This window comes from Leuciscus leuciscus, assembly GCF_965113295.1.
Source record: "Leuciscus leuciscus genome assembly, chromosome: 13".
Classification (NCBI taxonomy): Eukaryota; Metazoa; Chordata; class Actinopteri; order Cypriniformes; family Leuciscidae; genus Leuciscus; species Leuciscus leuciscus.
Genome location: NC_138737.1, coordinates 42,265,607 through 42,284,776, shown reverse-complemented (window position 1 = coordinate 42,284,776; position 19,170 = coordinate 42,265,607). Strand labels below are relative to the sequence as shown.

The window sequence follows — 19,170 nt, the reverse complement described above, 5'->3', positions numbered from 1 at the left end:
TATTCCTGTGATAAAAGCTGCATTTTTAGCATCAATACTCCAGTCTTTAGTGTCACATGAACAAAAAATATTCTAATATGCTGATTTTCTGCTGAAGAAACATTATAGAACACTGTGGGTTTTTGCAGTTCCATTTGTTGCACTTGAGGTGCAGAAACACTGTAAATTCGTTCTGACATTTCTAATGCAATGACCTCTGATTGACTCCAAATCATCATAGATGTATTTGTTTGTTTTCAAATCGTTGGAACAAAGTAGCTTTAATCATTTGGCAACGTTTATGGAAGCTCAAAGATTACAGAGTAAAGTAATTATACGCTGGTGTGTTATCTGCTGTTGAGGGATTGAACATGACCTGAGCACTCTCTCTCTCTCTCTCTCTCTCTCTCTCTCTCTCTCTCTCTCTCTCTCTCTCTCTCTCTCTCTCCCTCCCTCCCTCCCTCCCCTCTCTCTCTCTCTCTCTCTCTCTCTCTCCCTCCCTCCCTCCCCTCTCTCTCTCTCTCTCTCTCTCTCTCTCTCTCTCTCTCTCTCTCCCTCCCTCCCTCCCTCCCCTCTCTCTCTCCCTCCCTCCCTCCCTCCCCTCTCTCTCTCTGCAGGTGCGTGTGTTCCCGTACCTGATCGGTCGAGAGTCTGCCTTCGCTGATAATCTCAAGTGGATGGCTTGTGCTAATAAAGGTTAGTCTAGATCATTCTAACTCATGCAGATCTGTAATCCATTTTATCTGCTGAATATTGAACTTTGAAAGAATAACCGGTAACACTTTACAATAAGGTTCATTAGTTAACATTAGTTCCCTTACAGTCGCTCACGTTCGACATTACGTCGAAGTGATGACGTAATTGAGATCACTTCAGGGAGCCCTATCATCTTCGCGTGTCTACAGAATGAGCCAATGAACGTTGGCGTGTGTGAATCGCATCACGCGCCCCGCCCTGCAGTGCGGGTATAAACACTGAAGCGGGTACTTGAACCTTTGTCTTTCACTTCGGAACCGAGTGGTCTCACTTGACTTCACAAGTGCCGCAATTCGCTTTAAGACTCGTGACAGCCCCTCCCTGACCCATTCCTATGAGAGAGGACCTGCTCTCTCAGAGACGGGGCACCCTATGGCACCCGCGTCCAGACCTCTGGAAACTCCATGTTCTAGGGAACCTACCCCAAGTGGTGGTTGACATCACCACTTCCACTAGAGCCCCCTCTACGATGCGCCCTCTATGCGTTGAAGTGGAACCTGTTCATTGAGTGGTGTTCTTCTCACGAGGAGAACCCCCGAACTTGCTCGATCAGAGCCGTGCTTTCCTTCCTGCAAGAAGGGTTGGAGCTGGGGCGTAAGTGGCTCAGTGGTTCATGTAGGTTGTCTACAAACCGGAAGGTTCAATCCCCGGTTCCACCTAACCAAGTGTCGAGGTGTCCATGAGCAAGACACCTAACCCCAGCTGCTCCCGACGAGCTGGATGGCGCCTTGCATGGCTGACACTGCTGTCGGTGTATGAATGAGTGAGTGAATGGGTGAATGTGAGGCTATATGTGAAGCGCTTTGGTGGCCATAGGTCTGTGAAAGCGCTATATAAATGCAGTCCATTTACTATTTACCATTTACCTTTGAGCCTTTGGTTAAGAATCAGCTGAGTTAAAAATGATGTCCTTTAAGACAGTACTCCTGGTTGCATTGGTCTCTATCAAGAGGGTAGGGGACCTGCATGCATTTTTGGTCGACGAATCGTGCCTAGAATTCGGCCCGGCTAACTCTCATGTGATCCTGAGACCTCGGCCTAGATACGTGCCCAAGGTTCCTACCGCTCCCTTCTGGGACCAGGTGGTGAACCTGCAAGTGCTTCTCCTGGAGGAGGCAGACCCAGCCCTGGCTTTTCTCTGTCCCGTTCGTGCTCTGTGCCTGTACGTGGACAGAACGCAAAACCTCAAGACCTCAGACCAGCTCCAGAAGGGAAAGGCTGTCTCCAAGCTGAGGATGGCCCACTGGATAAGGGGATGCCATCGCCTTGGGTGCCCTGCCCGCTCACATTGAGAAGCCACTCCATTAGGCCTCGCTGACAGACATCTGTAGAGCTACGGGCTGGGCGACACCTAACACGTTTGCTAGGTTTTATAGCCTACGTGTTGAGCCAGTTTCTCCCCATGTGCTCGCTTCCAGTAACACCGAAGTTCCCACTCTAGTGTCGGCTCGCTCCACCACTCCCCTCCACATGGAGCGTATACGTGCGCCTTTGTCTCCAGTCGAGTTCCCCACTTAGGCGAACCCTGTAGAGTTCCTCCAGAGTGTCCGACGCCAGGCCTAGTGCTCGTATGCTTGTGTAACTTGTGCTAGGCTGGGTTCCATATGTTGTGATCCCTACGGCGATCCCATATGCGTATTCTTCCACGATCAGCTCCCTGCGGTGAGCCCGTGTCTTTCCCTTGGCAGAGTCCGCTCTGCCGACACTGTCCAGTGTTGCCTCCCCCTACTCAGGCTGGAGCCACCCCAGTGACATTCCATGTGTTGCACTGCCCCTAACCAGCCAGTCCATATGTGTATTATCCACATGTTAGGATATGGCTTCCGCAGCGTTCCTCTCCTCTGGAAAGGCATGCTTCCCCAGTGTTATCCAAGAGTTCCACTGCGTGGTTTATAACGAAACAGCAGTTCGAACTCCCTCTACGCAGGCCTTCCGCCCCAGCCAGTTGGGGGTCTGTGAGTCTTGCATAGGGCACTGGATGTGTTAGCAACCATGGCGTTTTCCATAGCTTTCCATAACTAACATTAATAAAGATGAACAAATACTGTAACAAATGTATTGCTCATTGTTAGTTCATGTTGGTTAATACATTAACTAATGTTAACTAATGAACCTTATTGTAAAGTGTTACCGAATATCTTGATCTCCACACGAGTGTATAGTTAAAACAGATCCTACACTTGTCTAAAGTTGCTCTGTTCAGTGTTTCTTCAAGTTAAAGTCATGGCTTGTGTATTAATTATTTTTTATACATTGTGAATAATCATATTTTGATTGCTTATCTTGTAGTTTGTGTGTGTGCGGCGTTGCTTGGCTCTTTCTGTAGGTTGGCTGTGTGTTTAGGATGTGTTATGCACTGGGTCACACACTACATTTGCCTAAAGCTTTCATATGTTAACATGGAATTAGCATTTAAACTAAATTTCATCAGTTTCATCAATTTCATTCAGCACATTTCTTGCTTACGTTAATGGCCGCTGGAAATCGTTTTTAATCTCAAATTACAGCATGCACACCCTAATAAAAATGTATATACCAAAATGTATTTGAAATACATTTATTTTATGCTAAGTATACTACAAATACATTTACATATTTATGTACTTAATATAAATACCATGCAATTGTACTTTTAGTATTAGAACAACTAATTTTGTACTTAATATATGTTAGTTATCCAGAAATAGAGCTTAAGTTCAACTAAAAATATACTGAAGTATATTTGATAGTGCTAAAGTGAAACTATTGCAAGTATACTTATTTTGCATTTAAAGACTGATATTATACAGAGATCATACTATCCTTACTAAGAGTGATATTAAAACACATTTAAGGCTTAATATTAAGAAATGTGTATTGTGCAATAAAGAAGTACTCCAAATAATTATAATATTTATATCAGTCTCAAGCAATATGTCAGTAAATAAGTAAATGGATTTGTAGTATACATAATATGAAATAAATGTATTTTCACTAGGGCATGTATGCATACGCATATCAGTGAATATTTGTGATTATTGTAATGGTTTTCTGTGTTGTCAGGTTATTTTACCCAGATCTCCACACTGGCAGACGTTCAGGAGAATGTGATGGAGTATCTGCATGTGCTCAGCCGACCTAAGGTCATCGATCGAGAGCATGACATGGTGTGGACAGAAGCCTACGCCGACAACACTGTGAGTGATCTGACATTTTGATGTTTTAATGTGAGTGGGATCCACGTATAAATCGTTTTTAACCCCATGCACACAGAATAATGAATCGTGCATGCTAAAATATCTGTACTGGTTTAAATGATTAATGCAGTCTCTTAAAAATGTCATTCCACTACAGGTGTTTATGTTTGATTTGCAGTTATTCCACATATACATGTTTTTATCATGGAGGATTTCCAGGTTTTCATACAAAAGATGCTCCTATTTGTAGAACTACTATCACACAAGGTGATTTACTAATTTTGTGGTGGTCAGTTTACTGGTATTTGCGGCATTATTTAACACTTGTAAAAAGCATGTCTTAACCACATAACTGCATCTGTTCTTTAATAATTAATAATTTGTTACATTTATATGGCACCAGAACGCCCAGCACACACCAGCTTACTGGTGGAGAGGAGACAGTGATGAAACCAATCAGTATATATATGGGGATGATTCGGAGGCCATGATGGACAGAGGCCAATGGGCAAATCTGGCCAGGATGCCAGGGTTAAACCTCTATTCTTTTTCGAAGGACATCCTGGGATTTTTAATGACCACAGAGAAGGACGTTGCTCTTTGACACTATAGTGTCCCCGTCACTTTACTGGGGCGTTAGGACCCACACAGACCACAGGGTGAGCGTCCCCTACTGGCCTCGCTAACACCTCTTCCAGCAGAAACACAATTTTCCCAGGAGTCTCCCATCCAGGAACTGACCAGGCTCAACCCTGCTGAGCTTCTGTGGGCAACCAGTCTTGGGCTTCAGGGTGATATGGCTGCTGGCTATATTGAACTTTAATTCGCGCAATCAAGTCAAGTCTCCTTTATTTATATAGTGCTTTTTACAATACATATTGTTTCAAAGCAGCTTTACAGAGATAACAGGAAAATAATGCAACAAAGTTTGTTTCCAGAAGAAAATAGTGTCACAGTCCAGCTTCAGTAAGTTCAGTGATGATTAATTTCTGTTTTAAAAAAGTTATTAATTTAATTTATTTATTTATATATATAGCTGCTCTGGAGAAAACCGTGATGTCATCGTCCAGCTCAGTTCAGTTCTCATATAATGGTGTCGATGCAGGAGATCAATAATATTGTTGAATTGCATTGTCATTGAATCCCCTGCAGAACTTTCTGCTTCCATCAACTCTAGCTTTCTGCTTTCTGCTTTGTCTCACACTAATTTGCCCTGTTTAGTAAAGCCCTAAGTATCCTGCTCGAGACAGCCTAACCACCAAAACTGTGTAAGAGTTTGGAAAGAATGTATTGAAGTGATATCGAACTGCAGTGCATTTAACAAATAACCTATTCATGACCCTGGACCACAAAACCCAGTCTCGAGTCGCACGGGGATATCTGTGACAATAGCCAACAATACATTGTACGGGTCAAAAATATAGATTTTTCTTTTATGCCAAAAATCATTAGGATATTAAGTAAAGATCATGTTCCATGAAGATATTTAGTAAATTTCCTACCATAAATATATAAAACATGTATGTGTGTGAGTGAATGCAGCACAATCGCCAACGTAAATGCACAACTTTAAAGAAGATTTTCTCAATGTTTAGATTTTTTTGCACCCTCAGATTCCAGATCTTCAATAGTTGTGTCTCGGCCACATATTGTCCTATCCTAACAAACCATACATCAATGGAAAACTTATTTATTCCGCTTTTAGATGATGCATACATTTTAATTTAAAGAAATTGACCCTTATGTCTGGTTTTGTGGTCCTGGGTCACATTTTTTGCTTTGAAAATTAATCGACAACTTGGAGAATCAATCAACGCTGTGGGAAAAATAAACTGCTCTCAGTAGTAAAGACGAGCAGTGATATGTGTGTGTGTTCACACTCATTTGATGGTAATTTGTGTTTTGTCTTTGTAGCGTCCACAGGCTCAAAAGGTAAAGGTCTGATTGTGATTTAATGGTGTTTCTACATTAACCCATTGAGTGTGTCTGCTTTATGCTATATTGTGTGCAGTGCAGTTTGGACAAGTTTTCATTCTCTTTTGATTTCTCATTGACAGTGGTGTTGTGTAGTCTGTGTCACACTGCCATACTCGACTTCACAGTCATCTGTGTATTTTGGAGTATATCTGCTTTCTCTGTATTATGGAGTCCAGTCTTTGTACATGTGTGGAAGAGATAAGAGATGACTTGACCATATAGTTTCTTTACTTTACATATACTGGTCGGCTGGCTTGAATAAACCAGAAGATTCTGTTGCTGATGTACAACATTCTCAACAATGCCTGGTTTTTGGATGTTAATGCATCAGAAACCAATCAGCTGCGCTATGAAGATAACGACGTGATCGCTAACAAATTGAGTTCACTAGAGTTTCATGACAGAACTTTGTATTCGTGAAAGTGTACTCTTTAAGTACACTTAAGTAGCCTTTTCATTAAAGGGTCCCTATTATGGATTTTTGAAAATGAGCTTTCATGTAGTGTGTAACACAGCTCTGAGTGAATGAAAACATCCTGCAAAGTTTTAAATCTGAAAGTGCACCGTATATAAAGTTATTATCTTTCAAAAGTAAGAGTCGACTCTGAGTCAATGAAATGAATCGATTTTCAAACGAGTCATAAGCCGTTTCGTTGTTACGTCAAGATGACACATTAGCATATTGCCCGCCCACTTATAGTGCGCGCAGACACCCGGGAAAACTCAAACCAGCAGCTGATTCCTGTGGACACTGGAGAGCATCATGTCCAGGAGACACTGTGCTCTATAATGTGAAGGTAAAGCCAGTGTTTTCACTGCCCAAGGACGAGCATGTGGAGAATCAGAGGTTAAAGTTCATCTTTACCACGGTATCACAGCAGTATAATCCTAAACTCTTTCTGTGTTCCCTTTATTTCACTGACGACTGCTTCTCAAATCTCGGAGTTCAATGCAGGATTCACAAACTCTTGCTCTTGAAAGATGGTGTTCAAAATACTTAGTTTTGAGTTGTATATTGTGTAGGTCTCCTGCTAACTGGCTAACTCACGTTATCACTGTCTTACTGAAATGTTTTTGCTGATCAGCTGTGGGCCACGATTACCTGTAACTGTGTCTATTAATGCAGATCGTCTGTCGTTCTCACTAGTTTGAGTAAAGATTAAGCATGGAGCAAGATCTGTTTTACCAACGTTTATATTACATCAGTCATTCACGCTAGGTTCGGGTTCACTGAGAAACACTGAGTCCTGCTCGAGTCGTCCTGATGGAGGTTCGGGTTCACTGAGAAACACTGAGTCCTGCTGGAGTCGTCCTGATGGAGGTTCTGGTTCATTGAGAAACACTGAGTCCTGCTGGAGTCGCCCTGATGGAGGTTCGGGTTCACTGAGAAACACTGAGTCCTGCTGGAGTCGCCCTGATGGAGGTTCGGGTTCACTGAGAAACACTGAGTCCTGCTCGAGTCGTCCTGATGGAGGTTCGGGTTCACTGAGAAACACTGAGTCCTGCTCGAGTCGTCCTGATGGAGGTTCGGGGTCACTGAGAAACACTGAGTCCTGCTGGAGTCGTCCTGATGGAGGTTCGGGTTCACTGAGAAACACTGAGTCCTGCTGGAGTCGTCCTGATGGAGGTTCTGGTTCATTGAGAAACACTGAGTCCTGCTGGAGTCGCCCTGATGGAGGTTCGGGTTCACTGAGAAACACTGAGTCCTGCTCGAGTCGTCCTGATGGAGGTTCGGGTTCACTGAGAAACACTGAGTCCTGCTGGAGTCGTCCTGATGGAGGTTCGGGTTCACTGAGAAACACTGAGTCCTGCTGGAGTCGTCCTGATGGAGGTTCGGGTTCACTGAGAAACACTGAGTCCTGCTGGAGTCGTCCTGATGGAGGTTCGGGTTCATTGAGAAACACTGAGTCCTGCTGGAGTCGCCCTGATGGAGGTTCGGGTTCACTGAGAAACACTGAGTCCTGCTGGAGTCGCCCTGATGGAGGTTTGGGTTCACTGAGAAACACTGAGTCCTGCTGGAGTCGTCCTGATGGAGGTTCGGGTTCACTGAGAAACACTGAGTCCTGCTGGAGTCGCCCTGATGGAGGTTCGGGTTCACTGAGAAACACTGAGTCCTGCTCGAGTCGTCCTGATGGAGGTTCGGGTTCACTGAGAAACACTGAGTCCTGCTGGAGTCGCCCTGATGGAGGTTCGGGTTCACTGAGAAACACTGAGTCCTGCTGGAGTCATCCTGATGGAGGTTCGGGTTCACTGAGAAACACTGAGTCCTGCTGGAGTCGTCCTGATGGAGGTTCGGGGTCACTGAGAAACACTGAGTCCTGCTGGAGTCGTCCTGATGGAGGTTCGGGTTCACTGAGAAACACTGAGTCCTGCTGGAGTCGTCCTGATGGAGGTTCGGGTTCACTGAGAAACACTGAGTCCTGCTGGAGTCGTCCTGATGGAGGTTCGGGGTCACTGAGAAACACTGAGTCCTGCTGGAGTCGTCCTGATGGAGGTTCGGGTTCACTGAGAAACACTGAGTCCTGCTGGAGTCGTCCTGATGGAGGTTCGGGTTCACTGAGAAACACTGAGTCCTGCTGGAGTCGTCCTGATGGAGGTTCGGGTTCACTGAGAAACACTGAGTCCTGCTGGAGTCGCCCTGATGGAGGTTCGGGTTCACTGAGAAACACTGAGTCCTGCTGGAGTCGCCCTGATGGAGGTTCGGGTTCACTGAGAAACACTGAGTCCTGCTCGAGTCGTCCTGATGGAGGTTCGGGTTCACTGAGAAACACTGAGTCCTGCTGGAGTCGTCCTGATGGAGGTTCGGGGTCACTGAGAAACACTGAGTCCTGCTCGAGTCGTCCTGATGCAGGTTCGGATTCACTGAGAAACACTGAGTCCTGCTCGAGTCGTCCTGATGGAGGTTCGGGTTCACTGAGAAACACTGAGTCCTGCTGGAGTCGCCCTGATGGAGGTTCGGGTTCACTGAGAAACACTGAGTCCTGCTGGAGTCGTCCTGATGGAGGTTCGGGTTCACTGAGAAACACTGAGTCCTGCTGGAGTCGTCCTGATGGAGGTTCGGGGTCACTGAGAAACACTGAGTCCTGCTGGAGTCGTCCTGATGGAGGTTCGGGTTCACTGAGAAACACTGAGTCCTGCTGGAGTCGTCCTGATGGAGGTTCGGGGTCACTGAGAAACACTGAGTCCTGCTCGAGTCGTCCTGATGGAGGTTCGGGTTCACTGAGAAACACTGAGTCCTGCTCGAGTCGTCCTGATGGAGGTTCGGATTCACTGAGAAACACTGAGTCCTGCTCGAGTCGTCCTGATGGAGGTTCGGGTTGAATAACTAGTTCTTCCAGTGTTTCATCATCGGACTCGCGCTCGCATTGATATGGTCAAATCGACGTCATTGTTCGTTACTGTGTTTAGTTTACGGTGTAGGAAGCCTCAGGACAAGCAGAGCTGACGTTGTTATGGCAATGGGCGGTTTTGTTTTCGACGTGCTGTACGCGGTAAACCAATCACATCTGACTGAGCTGTCTGGCCAATCAGAGCAGGGTAGCTCACGGAAAGGCGGGATTTAGAGAGATTGATTCATCTGATGAGTCGTTTGAGAATCATTGAAAATGTGGTGATGTGCAAATGTATATTATGAGGAAATTAAACAGTTTTTTTTTACCTTTGATGCATGTAAACCTGTTGTAGGAGACTCCACAACAACATTAGGAGACTTTAAAATAGCATAATAGGGGCCCTTTAATATTTTATTATCTGCATGTACAGTTTTTCTTAAATACACATTTAAGATTTGAAGTACACAACAACTGCACATTCAATACAACTAAGCACACTTATTTTTCACTGGCTGGTCATCTCTGATAAAGGCCATGAAACGGCTCTGTTTTAAATGCATATTAAGCATCGGTCCAGAACCATATGATCCAGAAGGGCTTCAGTGACATATCTGATGACTAGTGTTTTATTCACTCTCACTCTTAGCGTGAGTGTTTGGATGAGGCTCTGAGTGTGTGTAGGGTTCTCTGAGTCTGAGCTATTGTTTTCAACACAAGCCAGCATGATCATTCATCATTTTATAGCCCATTTACTCCCGCAGAGACAGTGAGAGAGCAGAGTAAATAAGGGAAGGACATATATAGCACAGTTTAAGCTGTTTATCTGATCCGTAGCTCATTGCCCCACTTCAGACTTCTTGTGAGAATGTATGTTTGTGACTTTTTTTTACAGATCATGAATTCATCAAATGAGTGTTTGTGAATGTGCAGTTGTGCATGAATCGTGCATATGCATGTGTGTTGCTGCCATCAGGGAGAAGTCGGCTGTGACGTTTCTGATTTAGATGCAGATGATGAAGCTCTTCTTCAGTCTCTGGCAGCTGAGCCACATCCATCCACACCTGAGCATCAGCTCACATCATCACACAGTGCACATGAGTCCTGCGTTCAGGGAGTCATTACCCGTTTATTTCAGAGAATTTCACAGATTTTGCATTATTCATCTGAAGTTATCCGTAGAGTATTGATTATGTAGACTATTTATTGGTGCAGTGTTCCTTCTGGAAAATGTATTTTGTGTTAAAGTTACTTATAACATACACATTATACATCTGTCTAATTTAAAAACACATGATCAATCTAAGAGGAGCCCACATAATATAAGAACAGCATTTTATGCAAATGTATTTAATGTTATGTCTTTAAAAGATACTGTATTTAGATGTTTTTAGATGCATTTAGATCTTTTAAGCGAATGTGAAGGGTGAGCACAGAATCATAAGATTTTAAGGATGTAAGTTCATCACACATTTTTAGGGCAGCTGAATTTTTTTTTAAAGGGTCAAGCAACGAAAGGGTCTTGGCTAGATGGTGTTTACAGAACCTGAAATACACTGCCCTAGGTCGTTTCCAGGTGAAATCCCCACTCAGTGGCACTAAGAGTCTAGTACAGTTGGGTCTATAATAATGCAAAAAAAAAATAAGCTGACTAAAACTAACTAAACAAATTAGTGGTTATTACAATGAAAGAAAAATCTTAACAAATAATGGTTACATGAATAAATGTAGTGATTTTACTTTCGCCAATCCAAGGACGCTAAGTCATGTAGAGATCGGTACTCAAATCCAGCTTTTAATGTTGTTTATATGTCTATGTGGTGTTTTTAATATGCTTTAAGAGAAACCATGAGTAAATTCATAAGTCGACACCATTGCTGAGTATTAAGGAAAAAATGCTTAAATATGTAATTTTGTTGATCAAAGATGAGTTTTAAGGGATACAATTATTGATAACAGGGGGACTTTAAACAAAAAAGTTGAAGAACTTTATGCATCAAACAAATAAATGAAAGATTATTACATTACCTTTGATGTAAATTAGAAAATTATATACTGCCAAGGTCTCTGAAAAGAGGCTTGGTAAAGTGATATTTCCGCTCCACGTGGTCGAGTGAGCGGGCCAATGGCGGTGACAACTTCCACTGGTTGTGCTGGATGACAATGCAGCGGGGAAAGGAGACTGAATCCGGTTCAACAGCCTTGAACACAAAGATCCGTGGGATGCTGATCTCCTGGAGCACCAATGGGTCCTAAAATCTGGAACACACAGATGAGGCCCTGAAGTAGGTGTAGCAAGTCCTTAATCTGGAACACGCAGATGAACGAACTTTGAAGTGCAGGTTTGCTCTGCTGAGCTTAACCTTTTTGCAAATGTCTCTGTTTGTCTTCTACCTCTCTGGGCCAGACACTCAGAACGTGGTCGATCCGCTTTTGTCTCTCTGGCATGGAGACTTGGAACGTGCTGCATCTGTTATTGTCTCTCTGGATGAAGACTCTGAACGTAGCGCTTGTCAGTGTCTCTTTCCTCACAGACTGGAGGCTAAGAACCTGGTCGTATCTGTTACACTCTCAGCCTTTCAGGCCGGTACTGAGAATGCTATTTATCTGTTTCTGTCTATTACCATACAGGACAGACTCAGAACTTGGTGTATCTGTTAATGTCTCTCCCATTACAGGCCTGAGACTCAGAACAAGGGGTGTCTGTTGAAAGGCACCTTTATCCCTTTCCGATGACGAGGAGATTGCAATTTGGCACTTCTCCATTCCAGTGCTGTGATTGGCTGCTGGCATCAGAGTGTGGCCCACCCTTCTTTCCCCTGTGGAACTCATTTACATAAAGCACACAGTTATAAGTTTTTAAAGTGTACCATTGCATTTCTCACTTTCCAAACCACCACCAGAATACGTTTGGCAATATTCTAAACAAATAGAGACCAAACAAGATGGAAAAAGATTGAACTGTCATGCATTCATTCATTTGTGCATTAACAGCTGAATTTGTGTAAGATGTTACATTACAAATAGCTGTCACCGAGAATACTTATTCTCTGAATAAGTATGAAATGGATGTGTGACGTTTACATCAGTTTTAAGGTTTCCAAACATGGTTAAATGGATTTGTGTGGATCATTGTGATCTCTCTTCCTTTCACCCACTGCTGCTGAGGTCCTAGGGAGTTTTTATGGCATTCACAGGCCAGAGAGTTCTGTCTTTCCTGGGCTTGGTACCAGAGGTTATCTTCTTGCCCTATAAGAGGTTTCTGCTGTTGTCCTAGCATCTTTATCTGATAGAGTTGGACAGTTTGTTTGTGTTAGTCCACCAAGATCCAATCAAAATGCATCAAACCTTTGTCCACTGTTATGGAGAGAGAGGGCCATAAACTGGGCCCTGGATTGTGCTGTTCACCACATAACTCAGAACATCTAGATAAACAAATAGAAAAGACATGTTCAGTAAACAAGATAAGTAGTATAGAAGACATTTTTAAGCTGGCTCTGATGTGTTTAATTAGTTGATACCACATTTGATAACGAAATTACTTAAGTATTTCCTATAAAATATGAAGGCATGCAGTATGAATAAAATCTGGACATAGTACATTCAGCACGTGGCAGCTTCCAAGCACTTATGAATACACTCCTGTTGCTTAATATCCAACAGGCGAGATGTGTGACGCAGAATGAATGAAATAACAATACTTTTAATGAACACCAAAAATTAGAAAGACAACCATTAACGTTAACGCAAGAAATGAGGAAAACTAAGAGCTTAAAAGTAGAGGCAGAGAGACGAGGGACCCCTGCGTAGCCTGAGGGATGACAGAACATGGTGAAGCTGAGGGATCCACAGGCCAAGGTGGAGCTGATGACTGGGAAGCCACAGGCGGATTCAAGCAGCTGGGTGAAACCACCGAAGGAGGAGCCGGGGGGGGAGACAGTGGAGGTGAGGCAGAGGAACGGAATGGCTTTGGCAGAGGAGGAGGGAGAGGGAGGTTTGGTGAGACAGTTCTCGAAGACGGAGACTTGGTGCTGGATGACAAAAGAGACATGGTGTTAGTTTGATTTAATGACAATGAAGACGACTTGTAACTGGGCTTAAGCAGCGGCGACGAAGGTAACTTGGAACTGGGTTGAACCAGCAGAGATAAAGACTGCTTGGAACTGGACAGAACCAGCGGAGACTGTAGACCAGCAAATATTTCCTCAGTGAAGGGAGTGTGGGCAGGGCTCCAATCCATTCCGACAAACTCCACTAATATGCCCTGGATGACAGATGCTGATGCCGGCTCACACACCTGAACAGAGTCCATGATGGGCCCGGGCTCCAAGATGGCATGGCCTTTGGTAATTGCTCTGGCCCTATCTTTATGGGGGGCTTGGGCTCTGAGTCAGCTGTGGGCTCTGGCTTTTCTTCCGTGGCCAGCATAGCTGAGGCTGGCTGGGCTCTGGGTCCGGAGTGAGGCTGACTCGCACCTTACAAGCACCCACTCCACATACTTGGCAAAGCTCCTTGGAGGACCATCCATGGACAGATGTGCCTTCGACCGCTCATTGAGTCTGGTGTTACAGAATATGCATAACGAGCATTGAGATAGTGGGTGAGGCCCGTCAGATCTAGAAAGTCCCTCCTGTGATCCTCGAGGGAGCAATCCCTTCTGCTCCAGCAGGAGGAGCAGGTATATCCATTGTTTTAAATCCTTTTGCTGTTATAAACTGATCTAGGTCTCGTGTTCTGTCACGGTTTAGGTGTGTAGTATAATCCAAAAGACGATGCAGAATGAATGAAATAACAATATTTTTAATGAACACCAACAACTAGAAAGACAACAAACCATTAACATTAATGCAAGACAATTAACTGCTTATTCTATTTTTTTTTTAAATCACATGATAGCTTTGTGAGGAGCAGAGAGATGTTTAAGTCATTAATTACTGAATGTCCTATCTTGATTTGTGATTGGTTTATATTGGGAAGTATACTTTTAGTGTCACAAGTTTTTCATCTGGAGACAGCAGCAAGTTAGACCTGTAACAGTGGATTTCACTTTTTGTAAAAACTAATGAAAAGTCAGTTTGAAAAGTCAAATGGTATTCATCCACCACTATGTGTTGTTGTCCATTTGTATAGCTGGAACATGCTCAGGGTCCTGTGCTCATGACTACTGTGGCCATGCCTGTGTTCAGCACCAAGAACGAGACCGTGAGTGATGTAACATTCTGTAATGTTAACCAGTGGTTATTCAGTCAGTATGAATCTGTCCGTATAACGCTTATCATACTAGAACTAATCCTGTTCCTGGAGATCTACCTTCCTGCCAAGTTCTTCAGGAGCACTTGATAATTACAGACAAGTGTGTCGGATCTGAACTCTGCTCGTAGGTAGATCTCCAGGAACAGGATTGGGCACCCCTGTACTAGACAGAGGAAATAATGCCAATGTAAAAAAGAAAAAAAAAAGATGTCCCTAACACACCCATGTTCATTGTTTTAAGAGAAATAAAGGAATTCTTCTTGGAGTGGTTGGCACAGATGTTCCAGTGTCTGAAATACTGAAGGCTATCCCCAAATACAAGGTACGCAAACAACCTTTAATTATTATATTATTCTAATTGTTCTACATTTATTAGAACCCTGTTGAGTATGTTTCTAGCACCAGTGTTATATGCATCTATAAACAAAAGAATACAAAGACAAACTTTTTTTTCTCTAGAATGATGTGCCCTGGTTAATTGAAAAGACCAGTAATGTGTATTAACTAAATAAATGGATTCAATTTTCATTTCATGTTGACAAAATGGCTTGACTTCTGCAGTTCCCTTTCAAGGGAACTCGCGTTGCGTCGAAATTGACGCTATGGGAACGCTTTGCGTGATGACGTCTTGAAGCACATGTAAAATCAGTCCAATGGTGTGGCGGAACGTCAGAGGCGGGTGACGTCACGTACCAGGAAGCTATAAAAGCCGGCCCGAAACAGAAAACGAAAGCTTTCTGAGTCTTCAGTTGCGCTCTGTGTGAAATCTGTCTGTATATTTGGTGTTGTCTGTCTATATCATATATATATATATTCAGTATGGCGAGCAAGCAGCAGTTTAGAGTGTGTGTCCATCCCTGCCCGCGTTATTTAACGGGAGGTGATACTCACACTCTTTGTGTTGTTTGTTTGGGAGAGGAGCATGCCCAGTCAGCACTCGAGGGTGGTGACTGTGTGCATTGCGACGCGCTTCTATTGCGTACGCTCCGATCCCGCTTGGCTCGGTTCAATCCCGATCGCGTTCCCCAGGGCTCTGGTCCCGCCGCTGCCGAGGCACGGCGGCAATCACAGACCTGGGGTTCGCAAATGGATTTATCAGTGGATGTTGAGACGGGCTCTGCCTTATCTCAGCCTCCTTCTGATAGATCCAGTGCCTCTCATCAGGGTGTGGAAGCACGCGTTGCGGTTTCTTCCCCCCCGATGGAGGCACCAATACTGCAATTGTCCAGCTCTGAGGAGTTGGACGTTGTTAGTATTGACGCTGAGTCTGAGGATTCGCCACCTCAGTCTCATGCGTTTGAAGAATTGCTTGATGTTATCACTAGAGCTGTCGAGCGATTATCTATTGAGTGGCCAGAAGATAGGCAGGGCGCTCGTTCGAAAAGCAAGCTCGACGAACGTTTCCTGCCATCTCGTGCACAGCCTCAGCGCAGAAGCCTTCCGTTTTTCCCCGATCTCCACACCGAGGTTCCAGAGACTGTTGGGTCTCATGGCAGCAGCTTCCAACGGGATACCTTTTGGGCTGCTGCACATGAGGCCCCTGCAGTGGTGGCTCAGGACCAGAGGGTTTTTCCCCGAGGGGCAACCCATTTCGCACAATCAAGGTCACGCGGTGATGCCTACGTGCCTTGGTTATGTGGAAGAAACCTTGGTTCCTGTCCCAGGGCCCAGTGCTGGGAGCTCCTTGTCGTCGCAAACTGCTAACGACGGATGCTTCCCTCACGGGTTGGGGAGCGATCCTGAGGGTCGCTCATCTCAAGGTCTGTGGGAAGACCATCATCGTTCCTGGCATTCTATAGCCTAGAGATGTTAGCTGTCTTCCGGGCTCTGAGGAACTTTATCACAGGTCTCAGGGGACACCATGTGTAGTACATACGGACAACACGTCGGTAGTCGCCTATATCAAGGGGGTTTGCGCTGGCACGCCATATCCTCTTGTGGTCCCAGGGGAAGTTGCTGTCACTCAAGGCAGTCTACATCCCCGGGGTCCAGAATATAGGAGCAGACACTCTGTCGAGACAGGGGCCGAGGCCCGGGGAATGGTGGCTCCACCCCCGAGGTGGTGGAGCTGATATGGAAATTATAAGTGGATCCGTTTGCGTCTCGAGAGACGTCTCACTGTCCACTTTGGTTCTCCCTCACGCATCCAGCTCCTCTGGGACTGGATGCTATGGTACAGACGTGGCCGAGGCTACGTCTGTACGCCTTTCCCCCAGTTGCTCTGCTCCCGGGAGTTCTGGAAAGAGTTCGCAGGGACCGGGTTTGCCTGCTTCTTATAGCCCCGCGCTGGCCGGGCAGAGTATGGTTTCCCGATCTTGTGTCCCTCCTCGACGGGCCTCCTCTGGAGCTACCCGTCAGGAGGGACCTTCTGTCCCAAGCAGGGGGCTCGATTTCTCACCCCCGACCAGAACTGTGGAACCTGTGGGCTTGGCCTCTGAGGGGGCCCAGCTCATAGAGTCAGGTCTCTCAACTGAGGTTGTTGAGACCATTCTACAGTCCAGAGCTCCCTCCATGAGGAAACTTTATGCCCTGAACTGGAGAGTATTCACCTCTTTGTGTAGTGACCGTCGGTTGGATCCAGTCAACTGCCCAATTGGTACAGTTCTGGAGTTCCTGCAGGACCGGTTCACTGCAGGTCTGACCCCGTCCACTTTAAAGGTTTATGTGGCGGCCGTAGGTGCTTACCACAGTCCTTTGGGTGGAATGTCTGTGGGGAAAGACCCCTTTGGTATCTCGTTTCCCTCGTGGCACTTGGAGGTCCTCCTCCCTTTCGAAATCGGACCAGGAGGCGAATAATTTGCTTTGCCCTGTTCGGGCGTTAGACGCGTATGTCCACAGAGCTGCCCTGTGGCGGAAAAGTGACAATTGCTCCCCTAACAAAGGAGGTCCAGTGTCTAAGCAAAGGATGAGCAAGTGGGTGGTTGAGGCTATCTCACTTGCTTATGAGGCGGCTGGGCAGCCTTCTCCTTGGGCTGTCCGGTCGCACTCTACTAGGAGTATGGCGGCCTCTAAGGCCCTTATATCAGGAGTATCTTTACAGGACGTTTGTGATGCGGCAGGCTGGTCCTTACCGCACACCTTCGTCAGGTTCTACTCTTTAGACCTAGACTCTACTCCAGGGTCTCAGGTTTTGTCTTCTTAGTGCTGCTCACATGATTACACACAGGACAGACATTTGTAGCTATGGAGGCGTTGGTATAGACGTTCCCATAGCGTCAATTTCGACGCAACGCGAGTTCCCTTGAAAGGGAACGCCTCGGTTACGACTGTAACCTCGGTTCCCTGCAGAGGGAACGAGCGTTGCGTCGCCTTGCCATATCTCCTTCATGCCTGTCAGCGCGACTTCAGACTTTACGAAACTTTCGTTTTCTGTTTCGGGCCGGCTTTTATAGCTTCCTGGTGCTTCCTGGTTAACGCTCGTCACCCGCCTCTGACGTTCCGCCACACCATTGGACTGATTTTACATGTGCTTCAAGACGTCATCACGCAAAGCGTTCCCATAGCGTCAATTTCGACGCAACGCTCGTTCCCTCTTCAGGGAACCGAGGTTACAGTCGTAACCGAGGCGTTTTCCTTCCTGTGCTTGACATATTTCCTATGAAAATGCTGGTTTCAAGTAGGCTTGGCACGATAGTCGGTGTTACCGGTGTTACACGGTGTTCAGTCGCAACACCGGTTTCATCTTGCCCACCACAGCACCGCAAACAATTTTTTTAAAAGCAATTACGCAGTATCCGTATTTTCTGTCACCAGTTGACTAGCGTTGTATGATCACGCTCAACCATTCAAGCGCGACAAAACAAGAGACCGCGCTGTAAGTCCTGCCTATTACACACACACACACGGAAAAGACGCGCGTCAGTATCGAGTTCTCTTTTCGGCCTTGAACAAAACATAACACACACAAATGATGCCAAAATGTCCATTTTGTCGAGTGTCCTCATAAGAGCAAATGATTTAAATAATATCATAAATTAATGTAGAGATTTGTGAGAAAATGGGACGCGTGTCAGATGGAGTGTCATTAATGTTAATCAAAGAACAAAGGTAAGAGAGTAAATTAGGCCGCACTTTCTTGTGTGCATGAATGAATCTTTTAACACATCTCCGGCGAACGGCTTCTTCACGCAAAAGAAAAACTCTTCATAAAGCGCAGTGAAATTCATGTGACGTTTCCTGATGGAACGAGGTTGTTCGTTAACTTCATTTTATACTTAAAATTCACACGAGCTCTAAACGAATGCGAGACTGCTGCGATTAGTCAAACTTTATTAATGAAACAAAATCAGAGGGAATAGTTTCTTTAATGTATTTTTTCTTTTCTTTTTTACCGGTTGGCCGGTCACACGGCTTTCATAGTTTTCAGTTAGGCTAGTGCGGAGACCAGGGACGGGTTTCACGATAACGATGTATCTTAGCTCTTAAGAGCGTTCTCTATGTGCAAGTTAACGAACGCTCGCCGCAATTCCACGCGCGTTTCCCAAAAATGCACTTAACATGAATGCGCGAGAAGTCGCTGTCCATTCGCGAAGTGCTGAAATATAACCTTATATGTAATTGTATTCTGAACATGATCTCAAGCAGTGAAAAATAGAGGACACTGACAACGCGCTGACAGACAGGACCGAGCAGGTAATATTTAATATGAAACATAGTCTCAACCTTTCAAATTTGGTCAGTCAAAACAAAATAGGCCTACC

General features: G+C 45.1%; 1 protein-coding gene across 1 annotated transcript in view; it reads left to right on the top strand.

Annotated features, from left to right (window-relative positions):
* Positions 1–19,170, top strand: part of cacna2d3a (calcium channel, voltage-dependent, alpha 2/delta subunit 3a) — a 152,512-nt gene that overhangs the window by 65,939 nt on the left and 67,403 nt on the right. Inside the window, exons 12-15 of the mRNA XM_082187438.1 lie at positions 597–675; positions 3,778–3,911; positions 14,348–14,419; positions 14,712–14,792. Coding sequence (XP_082043564.1) covers positions 597–675; positions 3,778–3,911; positions 14,348–14,419; positions 14,712–14,792 — 366 coding nt within the window. The remainder of the gene's footprint in view (positions 1–596; positions 676–3,777; positions 3,912–14,347; positions 14,420–14,711; positions 14,793–19,170) is intronic.